We start from the raw sequence: 27,534 nt of genomic DNA, 5'->3' as shown, positions 1-27,534 counted from the left end.
ATTTCAGAGTTTGAAGCCCCTTCTCCCCCACACTCCTACCCCCATCCCTATGACATTCTGTTTACTCCGTCTCTGCCTGTGCAGACCAGTTTTGATTAGTGGCTGTGGTAATGAGTTTTGGATGTCAGAATTCTGTGCATTAATGATTTAGTCCTTTCTTGAACCAAAGAAGTGAGTATGGCTCTATAGCAGTGCTAATTTCTTATTATTCATGGCATGTCTCTTCTCTTTTATCACTTTAGAAACTGTAAAAGATTCAGAAATTCTTCTATGTGAAAATCACATTTAAATACTATTAAACTATGCCAGTGTTTTGATTAGCATTCAGAGAGTTGCAAGATTTTAACCCAAAACTAGAAAAGAAATCGCTTATAAAAAACCGAGTGCAAAATAAATTTTTTCATCTAAGATGCAGTGTGTTCAGTCACGTCTTGATTATTATCTTCAAAGTGGCTTTCTACCTAAGAAGCATTACTTGCCACAGGGTCCCTTTAGGATCCAAGCTATCCTTTTTTTGATATCGTTTCTTTTTTCTTTCCCAGTGGAGATATCAATAAAATATCCCCAACAGCATTTTTAATTGCAGTTAATTTCACAAAAGATTTAGGCAAAAAGACTTCATTTTAAATTACTATAAGCCACACTGAAAGCTAAACGTCCAAGATTTTGTGGCTCTTTTTCTTAAGCTAGCTTCTTGGTTTTAAATATACTACCTGGGTTTTTTTCCTACAGGTATTATGGTATTAACCTGCATTGACTTTCCAGGTATTTGAAGGTGAAATTACTTTTATGTAGGATTGTAAAACTCTATGAAAGCATCTTTTACATATTTTTTACAAGATAAAAAGTATTGATATTTGTCCACTGAAAATAAAAGGAAGGGATGGAAGAGAGGACAGTCAGTGGAAATCTAATATCTAGGAAGTAGGAAGAGAAAGAAGACCATTCCATAGCCTTATTGAGTTAAAGGGAAAGGCTTTACATTTAGAAATTTTGTTACCAATATGTTTATAATAACTTATTTTAGGTGTTATTACACTAAAAAGAATACTCTGTGGGATTTAGATACTTGATTTATAAATCAGTAAGTTGAGAAACACTGGTAGAATAATTTCAGGTATTAGTAATATTCTCAGTTTGACCCTTAGGATTCTTAGAAATTCTGATTAAATTTTTTTTGCCTTGTAGGATACATTGTGTATATCACTTATCTCTAAAAGCTACTGAATACATTTAAAATAATACTATTTAGTCCAAAATAAACTCATTATAGGAAATAATAAAATGTAATACATAAAATGTTGGGTGGGCCCTATTTTTTGAGGTATGTATATAATTTTAAGAATCAACCTTGTTTTGGTAATGAGTTTAAATAAATTAATTTTGCAGTAAATGCCACCTGAATAATCCTTTTAGCTAAAAATTGAACTATGATTGAATTTTCCAGTTTCAGTCATCATTGTTGTCTTCTTTTGGGAGGTAGTTCCTAAGTGATGTTTTCCATTGGTTATCACAGTGCATCTCTCCTTGTTCTCATTGAAAAATTGTGCCTTAGATGAACGTGCTGAGGCAAATAGTATTTGTTTTTGCAGTACCCACTGCTAAGTGTTCAGTTTCGTCATCTGCAACTGTGAAAGGAGACAAGATTTGTTAAACTATTATACCTGACACTACCGTGAATTTTGAAGTCCAGAACTCTGGAGTTTTGAAAATATGAACGTTCCATTCATTATTAGTTTCCCAGATTCCTGTTAATTATAGGTTATTGAACTGACTTGGAGTTTTACCAAGCAAGCAGTGTTTTTATTCATAGAAATAAAATTGAAAGTTTCCCATAATATGGTATTATGGTATTGTATCCCTGATACAACTGGCCCGATGATGTCAGGTAAATAATTTACCTGCTTTGAACCTCTGTTTCCTCCTGTGTAAAATGAGGATAACTATCCAGTAAGTTGCTGTGAAAATCAAACAATATGAAACCCATATAGGGTTTTAAAAATAGCTAAATTCTGTACAAATATGTTATTACTAATAAAACCCAGCTCCGAGGTTTTACTATAATCAGAACCCACAACTTTTCACTCTAGCTTCACTTCAGTGTATTTGTTTAATACCACTTCGTTACCAGCCTTACTTCTAACATGCTTTTTACTTAAGCATCTATCACTTGGTTATCTGCCATTTGAAGAGATGGGGGTGGGGTGGAGAGGCCTTGAACCATTAAGCACTCACTGCCAGTGCAAGATAAAAGACAAATCATACCGATTAGAAATTGTGATAATTTTATGTATGTCAGTCTGGCTTCTCCAGCTACATATTAAGTGAAGGAAAGAACCTATTGTGTACTTGTTTTATTTTGTTTTAATTTAAAATTCTCTACAGCTCCCAGTACTTAATTAGGTACATAAAACGGAGCAGATAGTTTGATAGATTTAACTCTATGCAGATCCTACAAAGTAAAAAGTTGCTTGAGCACACCATTCCTTCTGTCAACTGTTTTACCCTTTCTTTCCTCTTCCTTCCCTAAAATTAAACTGGAGATTCATAGTATGAACCATTTGCAATGGGGAACTTTTTTAAAGGGAGATATTTTTCATGTACTTACCATGGAGAGGTTAGATGGATTTGAAATAGAAGAGAATTTATCAGGAATTATATTACATTTACTAAAGTCTTGTGATGTCCTAGGCCTGGATATTTTTATATGTGTTGTCTCAGTAATTTATCACATGAATTAAACATTATCAACTTTGAAAACAAGGAAGTGAGCTCACAGAGCTAGTAAAAGATGGGACAAGGATTTGAACTTAGATCTCTGATTTTAAAATGGTTGTGTTTGGGGCGCCTGGGTGGCTCAGTCGTTAAGCATCTGCCTTCGGCTCAGGTCATGATCCCAGGGTCCTGGGATCGAGCCCCGCATGGGGCTCCCTGCTCGGCGGAAGCCTGCTTCTCTCTCTCCCACTACTCCTGCTTGTGTTCCCTCTCTCGCTGTGTCTCATTCTGTCAAATAAATAAGTTAAATCTTTAAAAAAAAAATGGTTGTGTTTTCCATTACATATGGGGGTTATTAACTCTGGCTACATATTAGAATCATCTGGAAGTTTCTTAAAAAGTACAGTTGCCAGGGCATCTGAAGTAATTGGTCTGGAGTGGGTCCCTGACGTTTGTCTTTTTGTAAACTCTTCAGGTGATCCAAGTGAGCAGCTAAAGCTGAGGAATGTTGCACTGCACATGGTGTCTCCTGACCACTGGTGCCTCCCCCATCCTCCCCCCTGCCCCGTTTCTAAAGCTTTTGTTATTTGTCAGTATTAATGGGATTTTCTCATCAAAAGCATGCAAGGTTTGTATTAGAATAAAGACAGAATATCCTGCATAGTAAACATTGCAAAGATACAGTGACTGTAATGGACTATCTTTTTTTTTCTTTCAAAAATTAAAATAGATTTTTGTTTTTGTCTTAGAATTCTGGTGGGCTCTCTGAAGTGCAAATGAGCTTGATTACTTGTTGAATTTGTTTCTGGCCCTCTGACTTTTAGGAAAGTAATAAACTGTAATTTAGTCTTAAGAGGAAAAACATTTTCTCAATTTATAGTAGCTTTGAAAGGTAATAAATCAGATTACTGGTTATAAATCTATAGGTGATTTACACAGGGAAGCATTTAGTTAATTAGTCTTGGTCTACCACGGTGCTACAGCTCTGTAAATCTCTATTTGGGAAACAAGCTACTTTAAAGATTGTCTTTTAGATTAAATGAAGACTTAATTATAATTGAAGATCATTCTCTCTTTTTTTTTAATTTTAACATGAGCACATAGAATAGTTGTTTTTTTAGCATCGTGACATTTTTTAATTTTGAGGCCCTTTTATGTAATTACTGGCCCAATTTGAAATAAACTTTTCTTAATTGGCTGGGATACAGTTATTGAATTCTGTCTACATAAAAATAAAGTCAATTACTGGGATTGACTGTTGGAATACATTAGAGATGTTATAACTTGCAGTTATGGTTTATTGTGATGTTGAAATTAAAATTTACAGTCTGCTTTTTCAAATTCCAGGTAAGATTAGTTTTCTTTAAGTTTCCAGCAATGTTTTTTAAACCATTTATGAAGTAACCAGTTTTTACTGGCTCTGTTTATAGACCTGTGTTGTAAAGTATAACAGTTTTGAGCCTCTCATCTTCCCAGATCAACAAGAAACCTCATTTTTTTTTTCCCACCATGCTTATCCCCTCTCTTGTAATATTTTAAGACATGTTAGGAGAGGGAGGGGTTGAGAAGGAATTGTTATTAGATCTTAAAGATAGTAGAGGTAGAACTCAGATGAGCCTGCCAAGACTTGAGGCCTCAGATGTTGACCTAGGTGTTCTTGCCACCATTCCTGCCCCCACCACCATTTCACCATTTCATTTCCCCATTTCTGGAGATTAATGCAATCGAAATTGATGGAAGGTAAATGTAACTATATTGTTTCCACAGCATGAGAAGATAGGGTTTATATGGTAATTGAAATGGCTGGAGGAAGCAGAAGGGGATGCTGGATTGTATTATGGCTCTCAGTCTTCCCACCTGGTTAACAAAGGCCACTCAGTTGCATAACTCCAGGAGGCAGCATTCACACAGAATTTGATGTGAGTGGTGCAAGCTCTCTGGCCCTGAGCCAGACTGAACGCTCCAGCAGTCTTGTGATGATGAGGTTTTGGCAGAACCACTTTCCCATACTGGTTTTGACAGTTCACTACCTTGTTGCTGAATCTGGAAGCTCAGTGTCTTCTTTTGTTGACTCTGAGGCAGCCTGAGATCACTTATGTAATTCTTACTTTGTGCCAGACACTGTTGTATTTTGCATGTATTAACTAATTTATTTCTTCCAATGACTTTATGAATATGTACTATTAATATCTTCATTTTACAGGCAGTTCCATTTATAGGAAATTGGGACACAAAGTTTAAAAGTCTATTGCTCAAACTCCGGCGGCTATTAAATGGCAAAGCTAGGAAGCAGACCAAGGCAGTGTGGCTCCAGAGTGTCTGTTTTTCCCACCATACCATGCTACGTTTGGAATTCCTTCTTTTTGTTCTGCATTTCCCTAAACCAGTCAGTCATATCGTTATTTAGTCGCTTAAACATTGATTGAGCATCTACTTTGTGCCAGGAACTTTCTAGGACTGAAGACAAAGGCCTTGCCCTCATGGAACTATATTTAGTTGGGGGAGAGCGACAAGAAATAATTAGACACGTGAGTTGGGTAATTTCAAAATTCAATTTCAAAAATGTCTAGATAGAAAATAGAACAATGCCTCACTTTGAATTGATGGGATCTTCTCTGAGGATGTGGTGCTACTTCTATTGGGACTTGAATGATCAGAAAGCAGCAGCTTTGTGAAGATAAGAAAAGTGAGGATTCCAAGCTATGATATGGGAACAAGTTTGGTGTTTTCTAGGGACAGAAACGAAAAATCATATGACTTGGAGCTTAGGAAGTAAACAGATTGATGGGCAGTGAGATCTCAGAGGACTTCAGAAGCACCTGCGTTTCCAGACGGTGAGAGGGAAAGACATTTTGGTTGTTCATATGCAGTTCGGGCAGGGAGCAGTCCTCCCCCGTTGCAGGCAATAAGGAAGTGAGTGCAGTGGATTTTTAAGTAATGATTCTAGTACTTCTAAAACCATATTGTTAAAGTACATCACAGAGCATTATTCCTTAGGGCCCATTAGAAACATGTGTGGAAAATCACTCATTAATGATACAATTTGATTTACGTTTTATAAGACCATTCTGAATGTTCTGAGCAGGGATACAAGTGGAAGGACAGAGTCCAATTAGGTTGTCTCAGTGGTTCCGTGAAAGCTGACAGTGCTTTTGAAAAGTTGTGGCAGTGAATACAGAGAGAATAAATTATACCCTAAATATGTATTTATATTGATTACTTTCCTTAATGTTGGTTTTCCAGATGGTAGCACTTCTATTGTAGGGCAAAGGAGTAAATGTCATCGCTCAGTTTATTATGAGACAATTGGTAGCCCACATTGAAATTTTCCTGAGATCCAGGTTTTATTACTCTTTTGATTCATTCAAACAACAAATTCCCCAGAGGACAATCCTCCTGCCAAGATGAATGTTTATGTTTGGGATGAGCCTTCTTCAGGAGTAGCACTCCTCTCAGCCAGCCCTCTGGTCTTGCCTTCTTCTACCTTCATGATGAATTCTCAGGGGCCCTGAAGCTTTCCCAAGGCTTCTTTGCTTTGGTTAGGGCCTCCCCCACTGATATAGCTCAGTAACTTTAAACCTCAAAGAGAAGGGCTCATAGAAACACGTGGGTGTAGTTTGTTGAGCAGCATCCAAGCACCAGTGGATGTGTTGCCACAGAGAGAATGCTCCCTGCCATGGTTCAGCTAAACACCCTGTTAACCTAGGATTCTCTTAATTTGACTTGACTTAGAAGGCAAATGAGTTTGAAGATACAGGTCGCCTATTTAACGCACCTGTGTATGGCAACCTACCAAGTTACTCATTTTTTTTTGTTTGTTTTGCTTTACAAAGATGTTTACATATTACATATGAAGAAATTAATTCAAATAGGTTTATATACTTTCTGTTACGTATTTTGAAAGCCTCTGGTCAAAACACTATATATATTACAAGGTCAATTGTAGTACTGATTCGAATAATACTGTTGATAAATGCAAAATTTTCTGAAGCTGTGATTTTCAACTATTTGCTTTTCTCTTCAAAGAAAAGCTTAAAGTCTATGTTTTATGTGCTGACACTGATTTGGGATGCTGTAAATATGTTTTTTTTTACATCACAGATGTTGAAAGACTAGGAAGTGGGTAGAGCATGCATGTGGAGGCTGCCTCCTTTCCTATAGTTTGAGGGTCCCAGACAGCAATGCCACATTGCCGAACTGAAGCTAAATAGCAGTCCCTGTAGTCCCTTAGATGTCCTCCATGTCTCCTGGGGAGCTTTTAGACACATGTATTGTTTGTGACATTAGAATGTTAAAATTTATTTTGCCTTGAGTTTGCCACTCATAAAGCTTAAGTGAAAGAACAGATACATTGTTTAAAATTGCTGCTTTTTTCTTGCAGTTTTTTCCATGTGAGGAACAAAGAAAACTTTAAAAGCTTCTTCGGGAGATTCTGATTTTTAAAAATGTTTTTTTCCCGAATTTTTAAAAATTTCTAAGACCAATATAGAAGCTTAATTCAGCAATGAGAGAGAGAAGTTGGTGACCACCAGGATCTTGAGGAATTCTATTTTTAATATCTTTATTACAAAAATAGATTCACTTTCTATAAGGCAGTCCTTCAGTTGTGTGATTCTTAATTTTGTAGCCTTCCTAAATGAATAAGCTAAGTTTAAAAAACAGAAACCAAATTATTAGTCATATTGTTAATAGCTCTGGCAAGAAGGATGTAAGTTATCTTCCCTTCTCCAGTTCTTTGAATAAACTAAGTGACCAATAGTTTTAATTTTCTCCTACTTAGTTGTTTTGTTTTAGATTTAGAACTAAGTTAATGTGAAAGTTCTTGAAATTGATGTATATTTACTTATAATTATAGTTTAAAAAATGAACAGCTAAAGACCATTATGCTTCTTTTACTTGTAGGTTGCCTTTATGACTGATAAATAATTTTTATGACTTAATTATAATAACTAATAGCATAGTTATATTCAAAGTATTGCTTGGTAACAAGTCAGTATGTTCTTGATTCATCAATATGTAGGAAGGTAGTAATGCATCCTAACTCTAATTTTATTTTAGTTATTGACTAGGGGTTAGAAGAAATACTGATATTACAGAATTCAGTGTGAAAGAGTGGATTGGTTATACACTCAATCTCAGGACTGCTTTCCTCCTTCTACTTGTGTCTTTCTTGTTAATAACATTGACTTATAAAAGCTAGATTATTCTTGGCTGGAATGTCTTTAGTATTATTGAGGAAATACCTATTTTATATGAGAACATAACAGTTTTATAAGAAGAGTGAAAGCTACTATTAATTAATACATATCTTTTATTATGTCTTTTAAACATAGTTGTATCATATTGGGTCTAGTCAGGAGGTAGAAATCACACAGAAGGTTAAACAGGGTAAATTCCATATGAAGAATTATTAACTCTGATGAAAGAGTGACTATAAGATATAAGAAAACTGCATATGGTACTCTAGGGCGAAGGGAGGAAAGTCACACTTATAAGAATCCTCTAGCCAAGACTGGATTTAGAACTTGTGGGAGGAGATATAGTTCAATCCACTGGATTAGTAGAGAAATTCACTCTTCTACCCAGACTGGAGCTGGTCTGCAGTCACTGGGCAGTCAGGACAACTGGAGTGCAGGCCACTAGCAACAAGTGGTCTGGGCATGCAGAGGGAGTGGCAGTTGTATGGGAAGTGGCAAGTAAGCCACCCTGTGGGCCTCCTGAGGAAATCAGGGACTGACAGGGTCTAGGGGTCTTCAGTGTGCCTATGCAAGCAGGAAGCTCTTTCTCCTTGCAGTGTCCTTTTAGCCCTCTACTGAGAAAATTTAATGTGGTTGTAAGAATAGAAATGCTTCAGGGGCACCTCAGTGGCTCAGTTGGTTAAGCATCTGACTCTTGGTTTTGGCTCAGGTCATGATGTCAGGGTCATGAGATTGAGCCCTGCGTTGATGGAGCCTACTTAAGATCTTTCTCTCCCTCTGCTCCCCCCCGTCCCCCCACTCACGCGTGTGGGCACCTGCACAGAAAGAAAAGGAATGCATCAGTTGTGTCTGTTAGGGCAGGACATGTTAAAGGATCATTTTGAAGCTTAGAGTCATTAAATGATAATGGGCACAATAATGTTCCTTTTTCCAGTTTATTTTTTTTTTGCCATATAGATATGTAAAAACTTTTGACTAATTGCCTTTCTGTACTTTTTATTGTTTGTGTTTGCTTTCCTTCTCACTGACGTTTTGGGTCAGATAATTCTTGGTTGTGGGGAACTGTCCTGTGCATTGTAGTATGTTTAGCAGCACCCCTGGCCTCTGCTCACAAGATACTAGTATCACATAAACAGTTGTGACAGCCAAAAATGTCTCCAGACCTACCGGTGAGCACAAGTCTCTCCTAGTTAAGAACCACTGTTGTTTATTAAAAAGTACTCTGTTAAAAACTATCTAGATTTCTCTTGTAATAAAGGTTTGCTTGTGGTTTTTAGCAAATGCTATTTTAATAAAAGAGGGTGTCTTAGATAATTATAAAGTTTTGTTTTTGGAACAGGTATTAGAAACTATTTAATTGAACTTCTTTATTTCATCTATAAGTGAATTAGTTTTCAATTGATTTGTTTCTAGTCACCTAGCTATTTAGTTGCATACCTAGGATTGGAACCCAAAATGTTTTCACAAAGAGGTTATATATGTAGTATTTTCTTGTTTGTTCTTTGCTTTAAGAGCATATGTTATGCATGAACTTTGGTAGGTGCTAGAGATTTGATGATGAGGCAGTGAGTAAAATTTCAGGTTATCATGAAGAATCATTTTTATTTAGCTGTCACACTCTTGCTTGATAGTTGATGATAGATACTTTTTAAAAAGCATTGAAAGAATATTCGATTCATATATGAAAGGACTGTGGTTAAAGGAGCTACTCTTAGCATTAAGATGAAGTTTTGTGGTTGCAACTGTTGAAACGGTTGTGGGCTTTGAATCAGAAGACTGAGAGTCTGGTCTTACTTCTTCATGAAACTCATAACAACCTAGGCCTTCATTGTCATCTGTGAAATTACATTAGACTACCTGGATTCTGAGTTACCTATCCTACCAGTTGTTGATACAGTATGAACTTCCAGATTGAAGTTGAAAATGAGAATAGAGAAGGCCTAGAGACTGTCACAGTCTTCTAGGACAGGGATAGAAGAAAAAAAAACAATTAAACTTTGTTCTTTTATATAATTATAGTGACCTAAACTGTATCAACACATTGGCTATAATTTGGATTGAGACGAGTCTAATAGTGGAGAATGTGCTTTAATACCAAGCTGATCTGAAATTCTGGTGCTATTCATGTGCTTTACAGAGATTTGACTCTGAGATAAATTTCTGAGTGTAAAAAGTAATTTTAAGGTAGGATTCTGGGTAAGTCAAAAAGGAGTTACTTAAAAAACAACAGAATAGGAAAAAATATTTGCCTAGATTTATCAGTAAGAGGCTTATAGCCAGAATACATTAAAAAAAAAAAATCTCACAACTCAACAGTAAAAAAGACAATCCACTTAGAAAGGGGACAAAGAATTTGATAGACATTTCTCCAAAATAAATATATAAATGGTCAGTAAACAAATGAAAAGATGTTCAGCATAATTACTCATTAGAGGAATATAAGTCAAAACCATAAGGAGAGAGGTGCGTGGGTGGTTCAGTCAGTTGGGCATCCAACTACTTTTGATTTCGGCTCAGGTCATGATCTCAGGGTCTTGAGTTGAGCCTCTCCTGGGGCTTCATGTTCAGCGCAGAGTCTGCTGGAGATTCTCTGCCCCTAGCCCCACTCTTGTGTGCTTGCTCGCTGTCTCTCAAATAAATATGTCTTTAAAAAAAAAAAATAAGGAGATAACATTTCAGACCCACTAGTGTGACTCTAATAAAAGGGTGGGGAGACACTTGGGTGGCACAGTCAGTGAAGCCGCCGACTCTTGATTTTTGGCTCAGGTCCTGATCTTGGGGTCCTGGGGTCAAGCCTCATGTTGATCTCTGCGCTTGGTGGGGAGTCTGCTTGAGGATTCTCCCCCTCTCTTTCTCTTTTCCTCCCCACCACGGCCCCCACTTGTGCATGCTCTTTCTTAAATAAGTAAATCTTAAAAAAAAAAAAAAAGATATGCAATAACAAGCGTAGACATGGATGTGGACAAATTGGAACCTTTCATACATTGCTGGTGGGAATGTAAAGTGATGCAGCCTCTTTGGAAAACAGTTTGGCAGTTTCTGAAAACATAGTTACCATATGGCAGTTGAACAGATACCATATAAATCAGTATTTCCACTCCTAGGTTTATACCCAAGAAAATTGAAGATACACATCCAGTACAAAAGCTTATATGTGAATGTTTATAGTAGCATTATTCATAATGGCCAAAAAGTAGAAACAACCCAAATTTCCATGAACTGATGAATGGGTAAACAAAACGAAAAAATTTATCTCCATACAATGAAATATTATTTGTCCATAAAAATGAATGAAATCTGAGACATGCTACAACTTGAATGGACCTTGAAAACAAGCTGGGGGGAAAAAAAGCAGATACAAAAGTCACATACCATATTCCATTTATACAAAATGTCTGGAATAAAGATTAGTGATTTCTAGGGGGTTAGGAAGAGAGGAAAAGGTGGGTAACTATTAATGGGTATGGGTTTCTTTTTGGGAGGATGAAAATGTTCTGATACTAGATGCTGCCAGTGGTTGTTCAGCTCTGAATATGCTAAAAAACACTGAGTTGTACACTTTAAAAGGGTGAATTTAAAAAGTAAAAGGGTGAATTTTATGATATGTGAATTATATCTGAATAAAGTGGTTTTTTTTAAATTGAGCCTGAAAAACTTAAAAAGGAGTTATTTAATCACTGAGATTAAGCTGCAATCAACAGTTAATGCTTAAGTGTCAGTTCCACATTTCCTTCAAACCCTTTCCTGTAATTTTGTCTTTTTTACTGTTTAATGTTTATTGTGTTTGGTGTTTTGATTTTGTTTCTTTAAATAAGTTCTGGTTAAGATTTAGACAGTAGCAATAGGATAGGGAATCTAGACATTCAGCCCTATTTGATTTTTTGCCCTGATGACACAAGTAGTCATCTGTTCAGGGTTTCTCTTATGAGATGAAATGTCTATGCAAATATCTAGGAAGAGGAAGCAATAATGTAGAAAAATTTATTTTATATTTTGCTTTATGTTTAGTTATGGAAAGATAAGTTTAAAAAAATAATATATAAGGGGCACCTGGGTGGCTCAGTCATTAAGCATCTGCCTTCGGCTCAGGTCATGATCCCAGGGTCCTGGGATCGAACCCCACATCGGGCTCCCTGTTCGGTGGGAAGCCTGCTTCTCCCTCTCCCACTCCCTGCTTCTCCCTCTCCCACTCCCTGCTTGTGTTCCCTCTCTCGCTGTGTCTCTCTGTCAAATAAGTGAATAAAATCTTGAAAAAATAAAATATATATAAATGATGCTTTTCCAGAAACTTCTAAGAGGATGTTTAACAACTTTCATTTCTTCATGTGAGGTTTTAAATTATAATGTTCATTTTTAATAACAAATAATTTATCATTACAGACAGATTTGACCAGTTTTGGGCCATCAACCGGAAACTCATGGAATATCCTGCAGAAGAAAATGGATTTCGTTATATCCCTTTTAGAATATATCAGGTAGGAAGTAACATTTTTAACAATACCAACTTGTGAATGCCTCAGACATCTTACTTCTTGAAGTAGTATAGTCCAAAACTCTTTAAATTTGCATAGTAACTGAAGGGTATTTGTCAGGGCTTTCTTTCCAGAGCTTATCTTTTGGTGATAAACAAGTCAGAGACTACACTGAAATATTTGACTCATATTCAGTTGATCCTCATTATTTGCGGATTCTTTATTTGCAGATTTGCTTGCTTTCTAAAATTTATTTGTAAGCCAGAGTCAGTACTCAGCAGCGCTCTCATGGACATATGCAAAGCTACAGAAAATTTGATTCACCCATATTCAGCAATGCCGTACCTTCTTGTTTCTGTTTTCCTGCTATAAACAAGTTTCTTTTCCCTGTTTAGTGCTATGCTTTTTACATTTTTGTGCTTTTTATTGATGATTTTGTTGTTTAAAATGGTTCCCAAGAGTAGTGCTGAAGTGCCATCTTTAAAAAGAAATGCACATATGGGACACCTGGGTCACTCTGTCGCTTGAACATCTGACTCTTGATTGGCTCAGGTCATGATCTCAGGGTTGTGAGATCAAGCCCTGGTCCTGCTTCGTGCTGAGCGTGGAGCCTGCTTAAGATTCTCTCTCTCCCTCACCCTCTGCACCCCCCCATGTGTGCGCTATCTCTCTCTTTCTCATAATAAATAAATTAAAAGAGAAAGAAACACACATAAAACAAGGTTATGTATTGGTCGGTTGAAGAACATTTTGTGACCAGAAACACACAGTAACCCAACCCTATATTTGCTCCAGGAACAGTGGCTCAGCATTTGCTAATTCAGTGTTTGCAGTGACTTTGTAAAACGTAGCTACCACAAATGAGGGGAATTGATGTATTTGTTTTAAATGGTGAGTCTTTAGTGTTGTACAACAAAATAGGTAAGTAGAATCTCCTTATAGCACACTTTTATGCGGGTGAAGAAACTCCTGTTTCTGTAGAGTACTTTAAAATTTCTAGGTGCAGGGTGCCTGGGTGGCTCAGTCGTTAAGTGTCTACCTTTGGCACAGATCATGATCCCAGGGTCCTGGGATCGAGCCCCGCATCAGGCTCCCTGCTCCGCGGGAAGCCTGCTTCTCCCTCTCCCACTCCCCCTGCTTGTGTTCCCTCTCTAGCTGTGTCTCTCTCTGTCAAATAAATAAATAAAATCTTAAAATAAAATAAAATTTCTAGGTGCTTTGCATATAGCAAATACTTTGTAAATATTTGTTGAGTGAATGGTATTCCAGAAAGTAAGTTACCAACTATCTCCAGAGAAAAAGCAGTTGAGAATAGAAATTGGAAACATAATATTACAGGCATGGGCTCTAATCAAGCAGAACTTCCATTCAAACTCAGAGAGATGGTGTCATAAGTTCCCCTTGTAGCCATTTTCAGTGTCCCACAGTCTTTACTCATAGTGACTCTATAGTAATTTTTTTTAAATCTTTTTTTTTAAAGATTTTATTTATTTATTCAACAGAGAGAGAGCACAAGTAGGCAGAGTGGCAGGTAGAGGGAGAGGGAGAAGCAGGCTCCCTGCTGAGCAGGGAGCCCCACGTGGGACTTGATCCCGGGACCCTGGGATCATGACCTGAGCCAAAGGCAGCCGCTTAACGACTGAGCCACCCAGGGGCCCCAATTTTTTAAATCTTTTATAGAGGCATCAATCGTATAACTGTATTAAAGAGGAAAACTGTTTAATTAAAAGTAAGTAAACAAAAATCCCAGTATACTCAAAGAATGAAAAGTGTTTCTGATTTAAATAAGGTATCTTTTTATTGATTTCATTAACATAATGGTAGACTATTTTTAAGATTTTATATATATATATATACATATATATATGTATATATATATATATATATTTTAGAGAGAGAGAGAAAGAGAGCACGAGCGGGGTGAGGGGCAGAGGGAGAAGCAGACTCCCTGCTGAGCAGGGAGCCAGACGCGGGGCTCGATCCTGAAACTCCAGGATCGTGACCCGAGCTGAAGACAGATACTTAACTGACTGAGCCACACAGGCACCCCTAGATTGTTTTTAAATCATGGATTCATAATATGTACAATAGAAATAAAATGAGAAAAATTCCTGTTGGAATAAGACCAGATGATCTAATTAGCCACACTTCTCTGCTTCCTTTTTTTAATTCCACAAGTCTTTGTTAATCACAGATATTATGCAGTGGGTTTGGAAATACCACAGCTGATTTATTTATACATAGTCTTGTATTATGAAGAATCTGAGGCAATTAACACAAATAATGAGAAAACAAAATTTAAAGTCAGAGCTACATATCATGAAACATCTGATGTAATTTACAAGAATTTATAATCACAAAATAGAAAAGAATTTAAAATCAAAACTACTGAAAATAAAAAACGGAAACTCAGCATGAAATTACATAAGCTGTGAATGAGTGAGATACTCAGATTTATTAAAATTGACCTGCAGATTTGACCCCAAGTATTCTTGTAGCCAGAGCAAGGGAGAAGAAATGTGGTAACATTTTTTTTTTCATTATACATAAGGAGAAAACCTGCTAGTTTATTAGGGAAAGCTAAACTTCCTCAGGCATGGGAAGGCTAGGACTGAAAAGACTTTTAGGATTTTTTTTGGAAGAATGTGTTTATCAAATAAGAAGGAAGGTAACTGGTGGAGCAAAGCATTTGGGGATCGGGATTAACAGTGAAGGTTAACCCAACAGACGAGAGGTTTGCAGAGAACTGTTAAGGAATAGGAGGGGAAAAATTGTTGCTACTCATGTGGGAAAGCATCAGTCTTTCCTTGTAGCGAGTAATAAAGCCATCTGCTGAAAAGAGGGGTGCAACAGTTTTGGAAAACTGTTCTTTTTGACAGTGGGCAAATAGAATGGTTCCTATAGTTGCATAAAATGATGTGAGAAAGAAAGATGGCAGGAAGCCTAGTTGTATGAGAGAAGAAATATCTCACATTAGATGCCTCTGTACTGACCACCTAGGCATTCTGTAAGAGAAACTTTTACAGAGCTAGATTCACTAGTGGTATGCTTTTAGTTATTCCATAGAGAAAAGCCAAAATGGAGCCAGGTTTTATGGACTAAGTATAATACCTACAGTGAGTAGGATTCTTCATGTAGTCCATAAACCCCGTAGAGAGAGTCTACTTCTTCACCATCACTGATGTGGATATTGGTGGTTGAAGTACATATTAAAAACAATAACAGGTTATAGAATTTCAGAGTAGTCCTTAAGTTTTCTGAGTGGATTTTAAAAATAAAAAAAAAATTTTTTTCTAAGTAAGCTCTATGCCCATTGTGACGCTTGAACTCGTGACCTTGAGGTCAAGAGTTGCATGTTCTACTGACTGAGCCAGCCAGGCGCCCCTCAGAAATGGTTTTTAAGCAGCAGCCCACTTTAGGGCCAAGCTTAGAGGGGGAGGTTGGGTGCGGACAAGCGGGATTGGCTCAGCTGGCTTGACCCCACTCCTCCTGGGGCTTGACAGTTTGAAAGTCACCCTTTCAATCTAGACCGATGCAGGCACTTTGCCCAAGTTAGATAGGTCTTGATATAGCCTGCATCCAGAATGCAATAATACCCTCAAAATGCTAGTGGTATCTTTTAAGGCAAGGCTGTATTAAAGAAAAAAAAATCTAGTGGGATTTAGCACAGTCTTTCATATACTGTGAGTACTTCATAATTACTTAATTTGAAGTATTAAATTAATAGGGTATGAAAAACCAAAGATCCAAAAAAAAAAAGTCACCGAAGATCATATAATGTTAAAGCTTAAAAATAGACTTTATAGTTAAATAATCCCAAACTGAGGGGTTGGGGGGATGGGTTAGCCCGGTGATGGGTATCAAGGAGGGCACGTACTGCATGGAGCACTGGCTGATATACAAAAACAATGGATCGTGGATCACGACATCAAAAACTAATGATGTATTGTATGGTGACTAACATAACATAATAAAATAAAACAAAAAAAATAATCCCAAACTGAAAAAGCTAGCAGTTTTCCTTGGATTTAAATGTATGGTGACTTTAAAGGATAGTGCTACTGTAGTAGTTAAGAAAACAAAACACTTTTAAAATTAACCAAGGGGCACCTGGGTGGCTCAGTCGGTTAAGCGTCTTGACTCTTGATTTTAGCTCAGGTCGTGATCCCAGGGTCCTGGGATCCAGCCCTGTTTCTTGGGCTCCATTCTCAGCAGGGAGTCTGCTCTGGATTCTCTCTCTCCCTCTCCCCCCCCCCACCATGCATGTGTGTTCTCTTTTTCTCTCTCTCAAATAAATAAATCTTGAAAAAAATAAAATTAAAATGAAGGGAGAAGAGCAGGAGAAAGTGAAAAAGAGCTAGAAGTGTTGGAAGGGTTGAAAAAGCAGTGCACGATAGTGTCAATGTCACAATTTTGTTTTATTCACTTAGTAGAAAATTGTTTTGACCTTTTTCTGCTTCTGTTTCCTAGTTCAACAGTTTGTGACTACATGTAAACTTCATTGAGCTCAGAAGGTTGGAAAATGTTGGAGACATAAAGGCTAAAGCACTTGTCCTTGAAAAAAAAGTTGTGTTTCCTAGAAAGAGCACTGAACTAGAAGGGAGGGCCTCCACAACTCTGTGGGAGGTCTGACACTGACAAGCTGTGCATCCACAGCAGGTTACTCAGACTGGCTGGGCCTTTGTTTCCTCATCCATAAAATGAAAGGGGCATGACTGAGTGAATTCATATATCTGGTTAAAGTTTTTCTTCAAAGAAGCCATATTACAGGTTTATATAATTCTATCGGTGACACTCTTATTTTTTTAAACTCCTGACTTCAGAGCAAATGTATTGTTTTTACAACAAACATTTCCTTTACAGTGCTTTATGACTTTTAATCACTTCTAAAAATGAAGGTGGTTTATCTTTTTCATGAAGACAGGGTAATTGTTTTGTTCATGCTGTCTGTCCAGGGTCTAGAAAAGAGCCTGACATGTAATAGGCATTTGTGAGTATTTGTTAATTCATTAAATCATTCCATCTGTCATCAGTAGTTGATTTGGAGCTATTCTGTTGTACCATGAGTTCCATAGTAAAGTACTATAATGCATTCCCGGATCCTAGCAAAATAGCTTATTTGTGCAATAAAATATAACACAAACTCTAAAGACATTCCCCAAAGAGGAATTTCAAAACTTTTCTGAACTATATACCTCCTAGTACTTACTTGGATAGGCAGGTTCTGGCATATATACTTTACTATGGTTTTTATACTGTGAATATTTTAAGCTCCTATAGGGAAAGTATATTATACTATCGTTACTTATTGTGTAGGGGTTATTATTGTTAGAATCATGGTGCAGATGTACAGATGTACAGAGTGGAGGTGTTCTTTAATATTTATCATTATGTTCAGGGAAAAATTGTCAGATGTATTCATACCTCTCATTGTGGTATCACAACAGAGAAGGATTTAGAGAGAGAATGTGAGGGGGGAGGGAAAAGGAAGAGAATGTGTGTGTGAGAGAGAAAAAATGGTTTTATGAAGTTCTATAATTAGATTGAAAGTGGGAAGCTAGAGAATTCTTAAAATGTGCTTGACAAAACATGTCTGCCAGGTGGGGACTCTGTTAGGAAAGAGCTTGCTGCCTGATCTTTCCTGTGCCAAGAAGTTGGTAGTTTTTCCTCAAACAGGAGGAGCCAACTTTCCTGTTAGCTTTATGCCTTTCCAGCTAGGTTCTTACTTGAATTTGATTAAAATTTTAGGAGTAAGGTATATAAGTGAATATAAAAATTTAGGAGTTTTAGTTTTTGCCTATTTCCTTTCTTTTGCCATTCTTGGCTTTTTCCATTTCTCTGTTTTGTATTTTTGAATCTTCATTCATGTCTTGACCAAAGAAAGATGGGCTCTGCTTTGTTTTCTTATAATTATATGGTCTAAAGGGTAATGCACATGGTTTCTGTTGCTGACTCCTTTATAGCAGATTCGTTTGTATGGTTAAGATATTCCATTCAGTGTAGCTTTTACTTATGCAATATTTTGATGAATCTGAACCTTTCATTTCTTGAACATACTAGATATAAATCTCTGTGCTATTTGAGACCTTAAATTAATAATAAATTTAAGCAGAACCTGAAAATCTAGGTCTGTTAAGATAAATGAAAGACACCACTTTTACTAAAATATTTTTCTTTGCAGAATCATAATAAAATTCCTGTGTAGCAAGGGGTATGAAAAGGAAGGGGCACTGAGCATCCTTGAGTCAGGCCCACTACATCTTTTGAAGCCTCGGAACCATGATATGAAGTAGGGATCATTGTCTGATTTTACCTGTGAGGAGGCTGAAGCTGAGGGATTTTAAGTTATTGACTCAGGAGCACACAAATGAAATATGAAAGAACCAGAAATCAGACCTAGGTGAGACTTAAAAAGTATAATTAAGTTTACAGAATTTTCAGGACATACTTATCAAGTGAAGTCCACCTTGACCAAATAAATTGACAGAAACCTAGAAGACCTCTAACTGGCAAGACTCTCTAAAGGCTGCCTTGTGTTCAGATTGTTGGAAAACTTCAGTTGTTTTTCATCTGTAGTTTGTATGGGCTCAAAATGACTATAATCTAGTGACAGACTTTTTAGTGGTACAAGTAAAATAGGTACAAAAGTAGTCTAGAGATCAATTATAGACCAAAATGTGTCATTTCTGTCATTTACATAACAGTTTAGTTTGGTGTATGGGTTTCGGGTCTGTGTTCCTGAAATCCAGGTGCTTCATATTAGCTGGTATTCTAGAGATGAGGTTGATGGCAGAGAGTGTTTCAGAAATGTAACCTAAATGTTATTTAGAATAGCACATGTAAACAGATGGTGGTTAATGAGGATATCTGTTAAAAAGATTTGTAAAGTGACAGTGAAGTCCTCAGGCATTGGTATTTAGGTTGTAGAGTGAAAATTGGACCCATTTTATTGTGTCTTTCAAGAAGCAATGGATTCATAAATGTTATGCTGCCAGTATACTTCGTGGAAGAAAAGTTTATTTTATTCATTCATTCATTCAACTAGTTCATTGACTCATAGATATTTGCATCCCATGCTCTGTGCTATGTATGGGAGATACAAATGTTGATTAATATTATACATCACCCTTTATATAGAGCTTGTAGTTCAAAGGTGGAAAGAAACTAATCAGGTAAGTATACAAACAAATGTAAAATCACCAGAATGAATGATTGGTGCTGTGAAGCAGAGGTATATAATACAACAGAAGCCTAAATCCTCTAAGGAGAATTTGATCTAGTTTGGGAGGGCAAAGAAGGCTTTGTTGATGAAGTGTAATGTCTCTTGAAGAGTTGATGGATGGGTGGAATTAAGGAAGGCAAAGAGTGATGAGAAGAGCTTTGTAGGCAGAGGGGACATAGTAAGTCTTGAGCCCAGAGTTGGGGGAAAATAAGGTTGCAAATGAAAGGGTTAGACCATATTAAGTTTTCTTTTTATCCTCTTAAGATTTTTAATAATCTGAATGTCCGTTCGTATTTATTCAATAAAGATTACTTAATCATCTACTTTGTTCTGTATGTTAGTCTAGAGGTTATAAATAAATTCAGAGAATCCTCTTAGAAACAACCTAACGGTATTAGTTTTAGTTTGAAGCTGATAAATAGTACTTGTTTTCTAAGAAAGTTAACATGATTCTTAGTTGTTTTTGGAAGTTGTTTATCAGTTAAATGATGTCAGAGATTAACTTGGCACTTCCTAGACTGAAAAAGGAGTCAGAATTTTAGATTGTTTTCAGAAATGCTGATTTATGAATTTTGAAAAGTGAGAACAATAGAAATGTGTGGCACATCATGGTGGTGTTTGTTAGGGTTCCTCCTCCTCCAGGGTTGTGGCAGTTTGGGTGAGAAATTGAGATTCTTTTCTTCCAATGTTTTCCATTTTAGTTGATATCTTGCAGTAACATATAGCAGAAGAGGCCAGAGAAAAAGAACAGGGACATAATGGGTGGTAAACTGAATATTATTGCCTTTAATTTTGTTTTTCAGTCATTTCAAAAAGAAATACTGAGTAATTTATAATATATATTTAACTGTATTTATCTGGGCACCACAGCCCAACCAAATTGACACAGAAAATTTACCATCACAATAGGTGTACCGGTCTCTTTGAGACTCTGCTTTCTTTACTTTTGGGTATATACTCAGAAGTGGAATTGCTGGATCATATGGTTACTTCTGTTTTTTAAGTTTTGAGGAGCTGCCATCCAAACAGGATACTGTTTTCCATAGCAGCTGCTCCATTTTACATTTCTACTAATAGTGCACAAGAGTTCTAATTTCTCTATATCATCACCAGCACTCACTGTTTTGTTTTTTGGTTTTTGTTTGTTTTTGATAATATTTTTAGATGAAAGATAGCCAGTCATATCTTTTTTTAAATTAGTAGTACATGTATTTTTTTGTTAAGTAGCCCCTCCCTATACATCTGCAGGTTGTGTACATCATTATCTGACCTAGCTTCTCTTGTAAGATAGATGTTTTTTTATATATGTATATCTTTAATTCATCTAGAATTTATTTTTATGTACTGTGTGAAATATAGAGGTGCATCTTTTTTCCCTTCCATCTGCTGGCTTATTGTAATAAGATCATTTATTAAATAAACTAGGGTCTGGTAAATTTTCAAGAGCCAGATAGTAAATATTTTCTACTTTGCAGGCCTGATGGTCTCTGTTGCACCTGTATAACTCTGTAGCTTGAAAGCAGCCACAGACAATTTGCAGATGATGGACATGGCTGTGTTCCAGTAAAACTTTATTTACAAAAGCAGGGGAAGGGCACAATTTGGCTTGCAGGCCATAGTGTATTGACTCCTGATATAAACTGTCCTTTTCCTACTAGATAAAAATGCCACCTCTGCTTTACATTAAAATATTTTGACTCCTGGGATCTATTTTTAGATTCCCTATTTTGTTCCATTGGTATATTTGTTTATTCTTAAGTCCATATTATTTTTATTTGATTTTACTTAGTCCTCTGATACCTGATGGGGAAATTCACCCCTTACCTTTTTTTTTTTAATACTTTTCATGTTTATTTTGTCATTAATTTTTTTCACATGACTTTTAAAATAATTTTATCAACTCCTCATAGCCTCTTGTTCATTTATAAGTGGAAATACATTAAATTTCTATTTTTAATTTTGGTAGAATTAACCTTATGTTTTTTAAGTCTTCAAATAGGCCCTGTACTTTTCTTTTTATTTTAGGTGTTTTGTAGGTGTTACCTTTCTTTCTTTCATTTCCATTTCTACATATTGTTTTATGGCATCAGCCAAAAAAAGCAAAAACAAAAAACACCTCTTCCCATTGTTTTCTATCAACCATTTGTTTTTCTTGATTCATTGTATTGCTAGTATTGAAATTGCTAAGACACTATTGAACAATAATGGTCCTAGCAGACATTTCTGCTTGGTTTCTGGTATTCATTGATATGGTTTTAATATTTCATCATTTGGAGGGGCCTGGGTGGTTTAGTCGATTAAGTGTCCACCTTCGGCTCAAGTCATGATCCCTGGGTCCTGGGATCAAGCCTCGCATCGGGCTCCCTGCTTGCGGAGAGCCTGCTTCTCCCTCTCTTACCCGCTTGTGCTCTCTCTCACTGTCTCTCTCTCCCAAATAAATAAAATCTTTAAAAAATATATTTCATCATTTAGAATGATACATAGCCTTTATCAGATCAAATGAATTTCCTTTTAGATTTTTAAATTAGAAATGGATAGACTCAAAATGGATGAAAGACCTAAATGTGAGACAGGAATCCGTCAAAATCCTAAAGGAGAACACAGACAGTAACCTCTCTGACCTTGGCCGCAGCAAATTCTTGCTAGACACGTCTCTAAAGGCAAAAATGAACTATTGGGACTTCATCAAGATAAAAAGCTTTTGCACAGCAAAAACAGTCAACAAAACCAAAAGACAACCGACAGAATGGGAGAAGATATTTGCAAATGACATATCAGATAAAGGGCTCATATCCAAAAATCTATAAAGAACTTATCAACCTCAACACCCAAAGAACAAATCATCCAACCAAGAAATGGGCAGAAGACATGAACAGACATTTCTCCAAAGAAGACATCCAAATGGCCAACAGACGCATGAAAAAGTGCTCAACATCACTCGGCATCAGGGAAATATAAATCAAAACCACAATGAGATACCACCTCACACCAGTCAGAACGGCTAAAATAAGTCAGGAAGCAACAGATGTTGGCAAGGATGCGGAGAAAGGGGAACCCTCCTGTACTTTTTTGGGAATGCAAGCTGGTGCAGCCACCCTGGAAAACGGTATGGAGCTTCCTCAAAAAGTTGAAAATAGAGCTACCCTACAGCCCAGCATTTGTATTTACCCCAGAGATACAAATGTAGTGATCTGAAGGGGTATATGCACCCAATGTTTATAGCAGCAATGTCCATAATAGCCGAACTATGGAAAGAGCCAACCGACGCGATGAAGACATTTTCCGTTACTTGACCAATCTCCAGGTACAGGATCTCAGACATATCTCCATGGGCTACAAGATGAAGCTGTACTTCCAGACAAACCCCTACTTCACAACATGGTGATTGTCAAGGAGTTCCAGCACAACTGCTCCGGCCGGCTGGTGTCTCACTCCACTCCAATCTGCTGGCACCGGGGCCAGGAACCCCAGGCCCGTAGGCACAGGAACCAGGACACCAACCACAGCTTCTTCAGCTGGTTCTCAAACCACAGCCTCCCAGAGGCTGACAGGATTGCTGAGATTGTCAAAAATGAACTGTGGGTTAACCCTCTGCACTACTACATGATGGGAGAAGGGGGCTACAGGGCAAACAGAAAGAAGCAAGAAAAGGAAGAAAGTAAAAATTGATGTGATATGTATATACAATGGAATATTATGCAGCCATCAGAAACAATGAAATCTTGCCATTTGCAACAGCGTGGCTGGAACTAGAGGGTATTATGCTAAGCGAAATAAGTCAGAGAAAGACAAGTATCATATGATCTCACTGATAGGAGGAATTTAAGAAACAGTACAGAGGATCATAGGGGAAGGGAGGAAAAAAATGAAACAAAATGAAACCAGAGAGGGAGACAAACCATGAAAGACTCTTAATCTCAGGAAACAAACTGAGGTTTGCTGGAGTGGTGGGGGGTGGGAGGGAGGGGGTAGCTGGGTGATGGACACTGGGGAAAGTATGTGCTATGGTGAGCATTGTGAATTGTATAAGACTGATGAATCGCAGACCTGTACCTCTGAAACAAATAATACGTTATAGTTAAAAAAAAAAGATAGTAGGAAGGGAAAAATGAAGTGGGGGGAATCGGAGGGGGAGACGAACCATGAGACTATGGACTCTGAGAAACAAACTGAGGGTTCTAGAGGGGAGGGGGGTGGGGGGATAGGTTAGCCTGGTGATGGGTATTAAAGAGGGCACGTACTGCATGGAGCACTGGGTGTTACACGCAAACAATCATGGAACACTACGTCAAAAACTAATGATGTAATATATGGTCACTAACATAACATAATAAAATAGAATTAATAATCCTTGGCTCATTTTTAAATTAGGTTGTTTTTTCATTGTTGATTTATTAGAGTTCTTTATATATTCTGGATACTAGACCTTTACTAGATATGTGCTTTACAGGTATTTTCTTCCATTCTGTGGATTGTCTTTTTACTTTCTTGGCAGTATTTTGAAACACAAAAGGTTTTAATTTTGATGAAATCCAGTTCATTTTTTCTTTGGTTTCTGATGCTTTTATGTTGTATATCTAAGAAACCATTGCCTAATACAAGGTGATTTCCTGTAGAAATCTTCAAGAAGATTTCTTCCTATGTTTTCTTCTAAAGTGTTATAGTTTTAGTTCCTTCATTTAGATCTTTGATCCATTTTGAATTAATGTTGGTACATAGTATGGGATAAGGGGTCCAACTTCATTCTTTTGTACATGGATGTTCTGGTTCTTCCAGCATGATTTGTTGAAAAGAATTCTCTTTCCCTCGTTGGATTATCTTGGCACTCTTGTTGAAAATGAATTGTCCACAAATGTATGGTTTTTTATATGTAGACTCCTTTCTGTTCCACTGATTATCTAATCTGTGCCATTACCACGCTGTCTTGAATTCTGTAGTTGTGTAGTAAGTTTTGAAATTGAGAAACATGAGTCCTCTTTGTTCAGTTTTTCAAAATTATTTTGGCCGTCCTGGATCTTTTACATTTCCGTATGAATTCTAGGATCAGCTCATCATTTTCTGCAAGAAAGGAATGTGGGACTTTGGTAGGAATTGTAGTGAATATGTAGATCAATTTGTGGGGTATTGCTGTCTTAAAAACAATATTAAATCTCTCAATCCTTGAACACAGGACTTCTTTCCATTTATTTAGGTCTTCAGTTTGTTTCAACAAGGTTTTGTAGTTTACAGTATATAAATTTCATACTTCTTTTGTTAAATTTATTCCTTAGGTATCTTTTGATCCAGTTGTTTTTTTATCATTTTTAGATTATTCGTTGTTAGTGTATGTAAAATAGTGATTTTTTTGAAGATTTTATTTATGCATTTATTTGAGAGAAAGAGTTCAAGTTGGGGAAGGAGCAGAGGGAGAGGGACAAGCAGACTCCCTGCCAAGCGGGGAGCCCGACACGGGGCTCAGTCCCACTACCATGAGATCATGACCTGAGCCAAAATTAAGAGTTGGATGCTTAACTGACTGAGCCACTCAGGCGCCCCAATAATATTGACTTTTGTATATTGATCTTATATCCTGCAGCCTCATTGAACTTGTTTATTACCTATAATAGTTTTTTCTGATTCCTTAGAATGTTCTTTGTTAGGAGATCATGTCACTACAAAAAGAGATAGTTTTACTTCTTCCTTTCCAATTTGAAAGCTCTTTATTTTTCTTGCCTGATTTCCCTGACTAGAATTCCCAGTATAGTGTCAAAATAGAAATGGCAAAACTGAACATCCTTGTCTTATTCTTGATCTTGGGGAAAGCTTACAGTCTTTCACTTGCAGTATGATGTTAGCCTGTAAGTTTCTCTTAGGTGCCCTTTAAAAGATTGAGTTCCCTACTTTTCCTGTTTTGTTGAGTATTTTTATCATTAAAGGGTTGGATTTTTGTCAAATATTTTTTCTATATCTAGTTTCTTTGTTGAACCACCCTCATATTCCTGAGATAAATCCCATTTGGTCATGGTATATAACATATGTAACTGGATTTGGTTTGCTAGTTTTTGTTGAGAATTTTGTAGAGAATTCTATATTCTTAGAATATAGAGAATTTTGTTGAGAATTTTATATTCATAAGGATTATTAGTCTCTAGTATTCTTACATTGTAATGTCTTTGGTTTTGATGTCAGGGTAATACTGGCCTCATAGAATGAGTTTGGAAGTGTTCCCTCTTCAAGTTTTTGGAAGAGATTTTGAAGGATTGGTGTTAAATCTTTAAATAATTGGTGGAAATCACCCTTGAAGCCATATGTCCTGTGTGTTTCTTTGTGGGAAGATTTTAAAATTACTAATTCATTCTCTTATTTGTTAGAGATCTGTTCGGATTTTTGACAGTTTTTGTCAGTGTTCTTGTTACTTTTATGGAGAAGATGATATTTGAGATCCTTATTCTACCATTATTGTGGACATGACCACTTCATAATGATTTTTTTAATGATTTTTTTTTTTTTTTTTTTTTTTTTTTTAGAGAGAGGGCGGGGTGTGGCAGAGGGAGAGGGAGAGGAAGCAGTCTCTGCGCTGAGCACAGATCCCGGAGCCCCACGTGGGGCTTGCTCCCCTGAGATCATGACCTGAGCCAAAATCAAGAGTCAGACACTTAACTGACTGAGCCACCCAGGTGCCCTTTCATAACCATTAAATTTAGATAGGTAGATTTTGTAGAAATTTGGGAAAGTAATTTGGGGAAGAGAGTAAAGACTGAAGAGTTTTCTAAGGTTTATTTTTTAAAAGAGATCTATTCTTCCTAATTATTTCTAAATAAAAAATTTTAACCCAGTATATTGCTTGAGCATGAATATTGCTATAAATGATAGATTATTTTTTGTAAAGATGTACATTTTTTATTATTTCGGCAATTTCCCACATAGATTTTCTGATAAATAACTTTGAAAGAATTGAATCTGTAACATTAAGATGGAGAATTTTCAGTTAGGCAGTTTTATTAAGTTTATATCTCAGCTGTGTGATTTGGGGAGTTCATCTCACATCTCTGGACCTCAGTTTTATTATCTGTAAAATAGGGATAACAATCTCAGAGTTGTTGTGAAGATTAAATGTATTACTTTTAATACAGTATTCTTGATACATAGTAATTTGCATATTATTTGCTGTTATTATGTTATTGGTGTAAGTCATTAGTTTTGCTGTGAATTATCAGCAATGATGATGGCTTGCCATGCCTCCCGTGTTCTCTTATTTTTATGATTGGTGTGACATACCTGACAAATATCTCATTCCATTTATCAGTGTATTTCTGGTCTTAGCATGATCTTCTCTGTGAGGCTCTACGTGGCCCCCAAAGTCTGTTTCTCCTCACTACCGAATACTCATATAACCTCTTTTTGTTTCAGTTCCCTCTTTTTTTACCACTTTCATTCAAGGTCCTAGACTCAATACCTTGGAATCACTTTTGATCCATTTCTAGAATTGTACATTGTAATGTACCAGAACCATTTGCATTTATTACCTTCTGGCCATTTTCACTAACTTCTAGTTCCTGTTACTTTGATTTTCGTAAAACATAGCTAAACTCCAACCAAATAGTATCACATGTTGTTCCTCAAAACATGCTTGATGTTTTATTTTCTTACTCTGTTCGCTCGTCCTGGGAATTGGCCTTATTCCCAGAGTGCTTCTAAACTCAATTCAATGTCATCTCCCCCAAGAAGTCTTTCTTTCTCTCTCTTTTTTTTAAAAGATTTTATTTATTTATTTATTTTGAGAGAGAGAAAGAGAGAGAGAGAGCATGAGAGGGGAGAGGGTCAGAGGGAGAAGCAGACTCCCTGCCGAGCAGGGAGCCCGATGCGGGACTTGATCCCGGGACTCCAGGATCATGACCTGAGCTGAAGGCAGTCGCCTAACCAACTGAGCCACCCAGGCGCCCCCAAG

At 36.8% G+C, this 27,534-nt stretch overlaps 1 protein-coding gene across 2 annotated transcripts in view; it reads left to right on the top strand.

The window, feature by feature from the left end:
- Positions 1-27,534, top strand: part of ATG5 (autophagy related 5) — a 121,919-nt gene that overhangs the window by 57,944 nt on the left and 36,441 nt on the right. For both annotated transcript variants that reach the window (XM_025863308.2, XM_025863317.2), the window contains exon 6: positions 12,294-12,388. In XM_025863308.2, the coding sequence (XP_025719093.1) occupies positions 12,294-12,388 (95 nt within the window). The remainder of the gene's footprint in view (positions 1-12,293; positions 12,389-27,534) is intronic.

This window comes from Callorhinus ursinus, unplaced genomic scaffold, assembly GCF_003265705.2.
Source record: "Callorhinus ursinus isolate GAN/ISIS: 27379988/994484 unplaced genomic scaffold, GSC_fseal_2.0 scaffold6, whole genome shotgun sequence".
NCBI lineage: Eukaryota > Metazoa > Chordata > Mammalia > Carnivora > Otariidae > Callorhinus > Callorhinus ursinus.
This window is presented reverse-complemented; position numbering and strand designations above follow the sequence as displayed.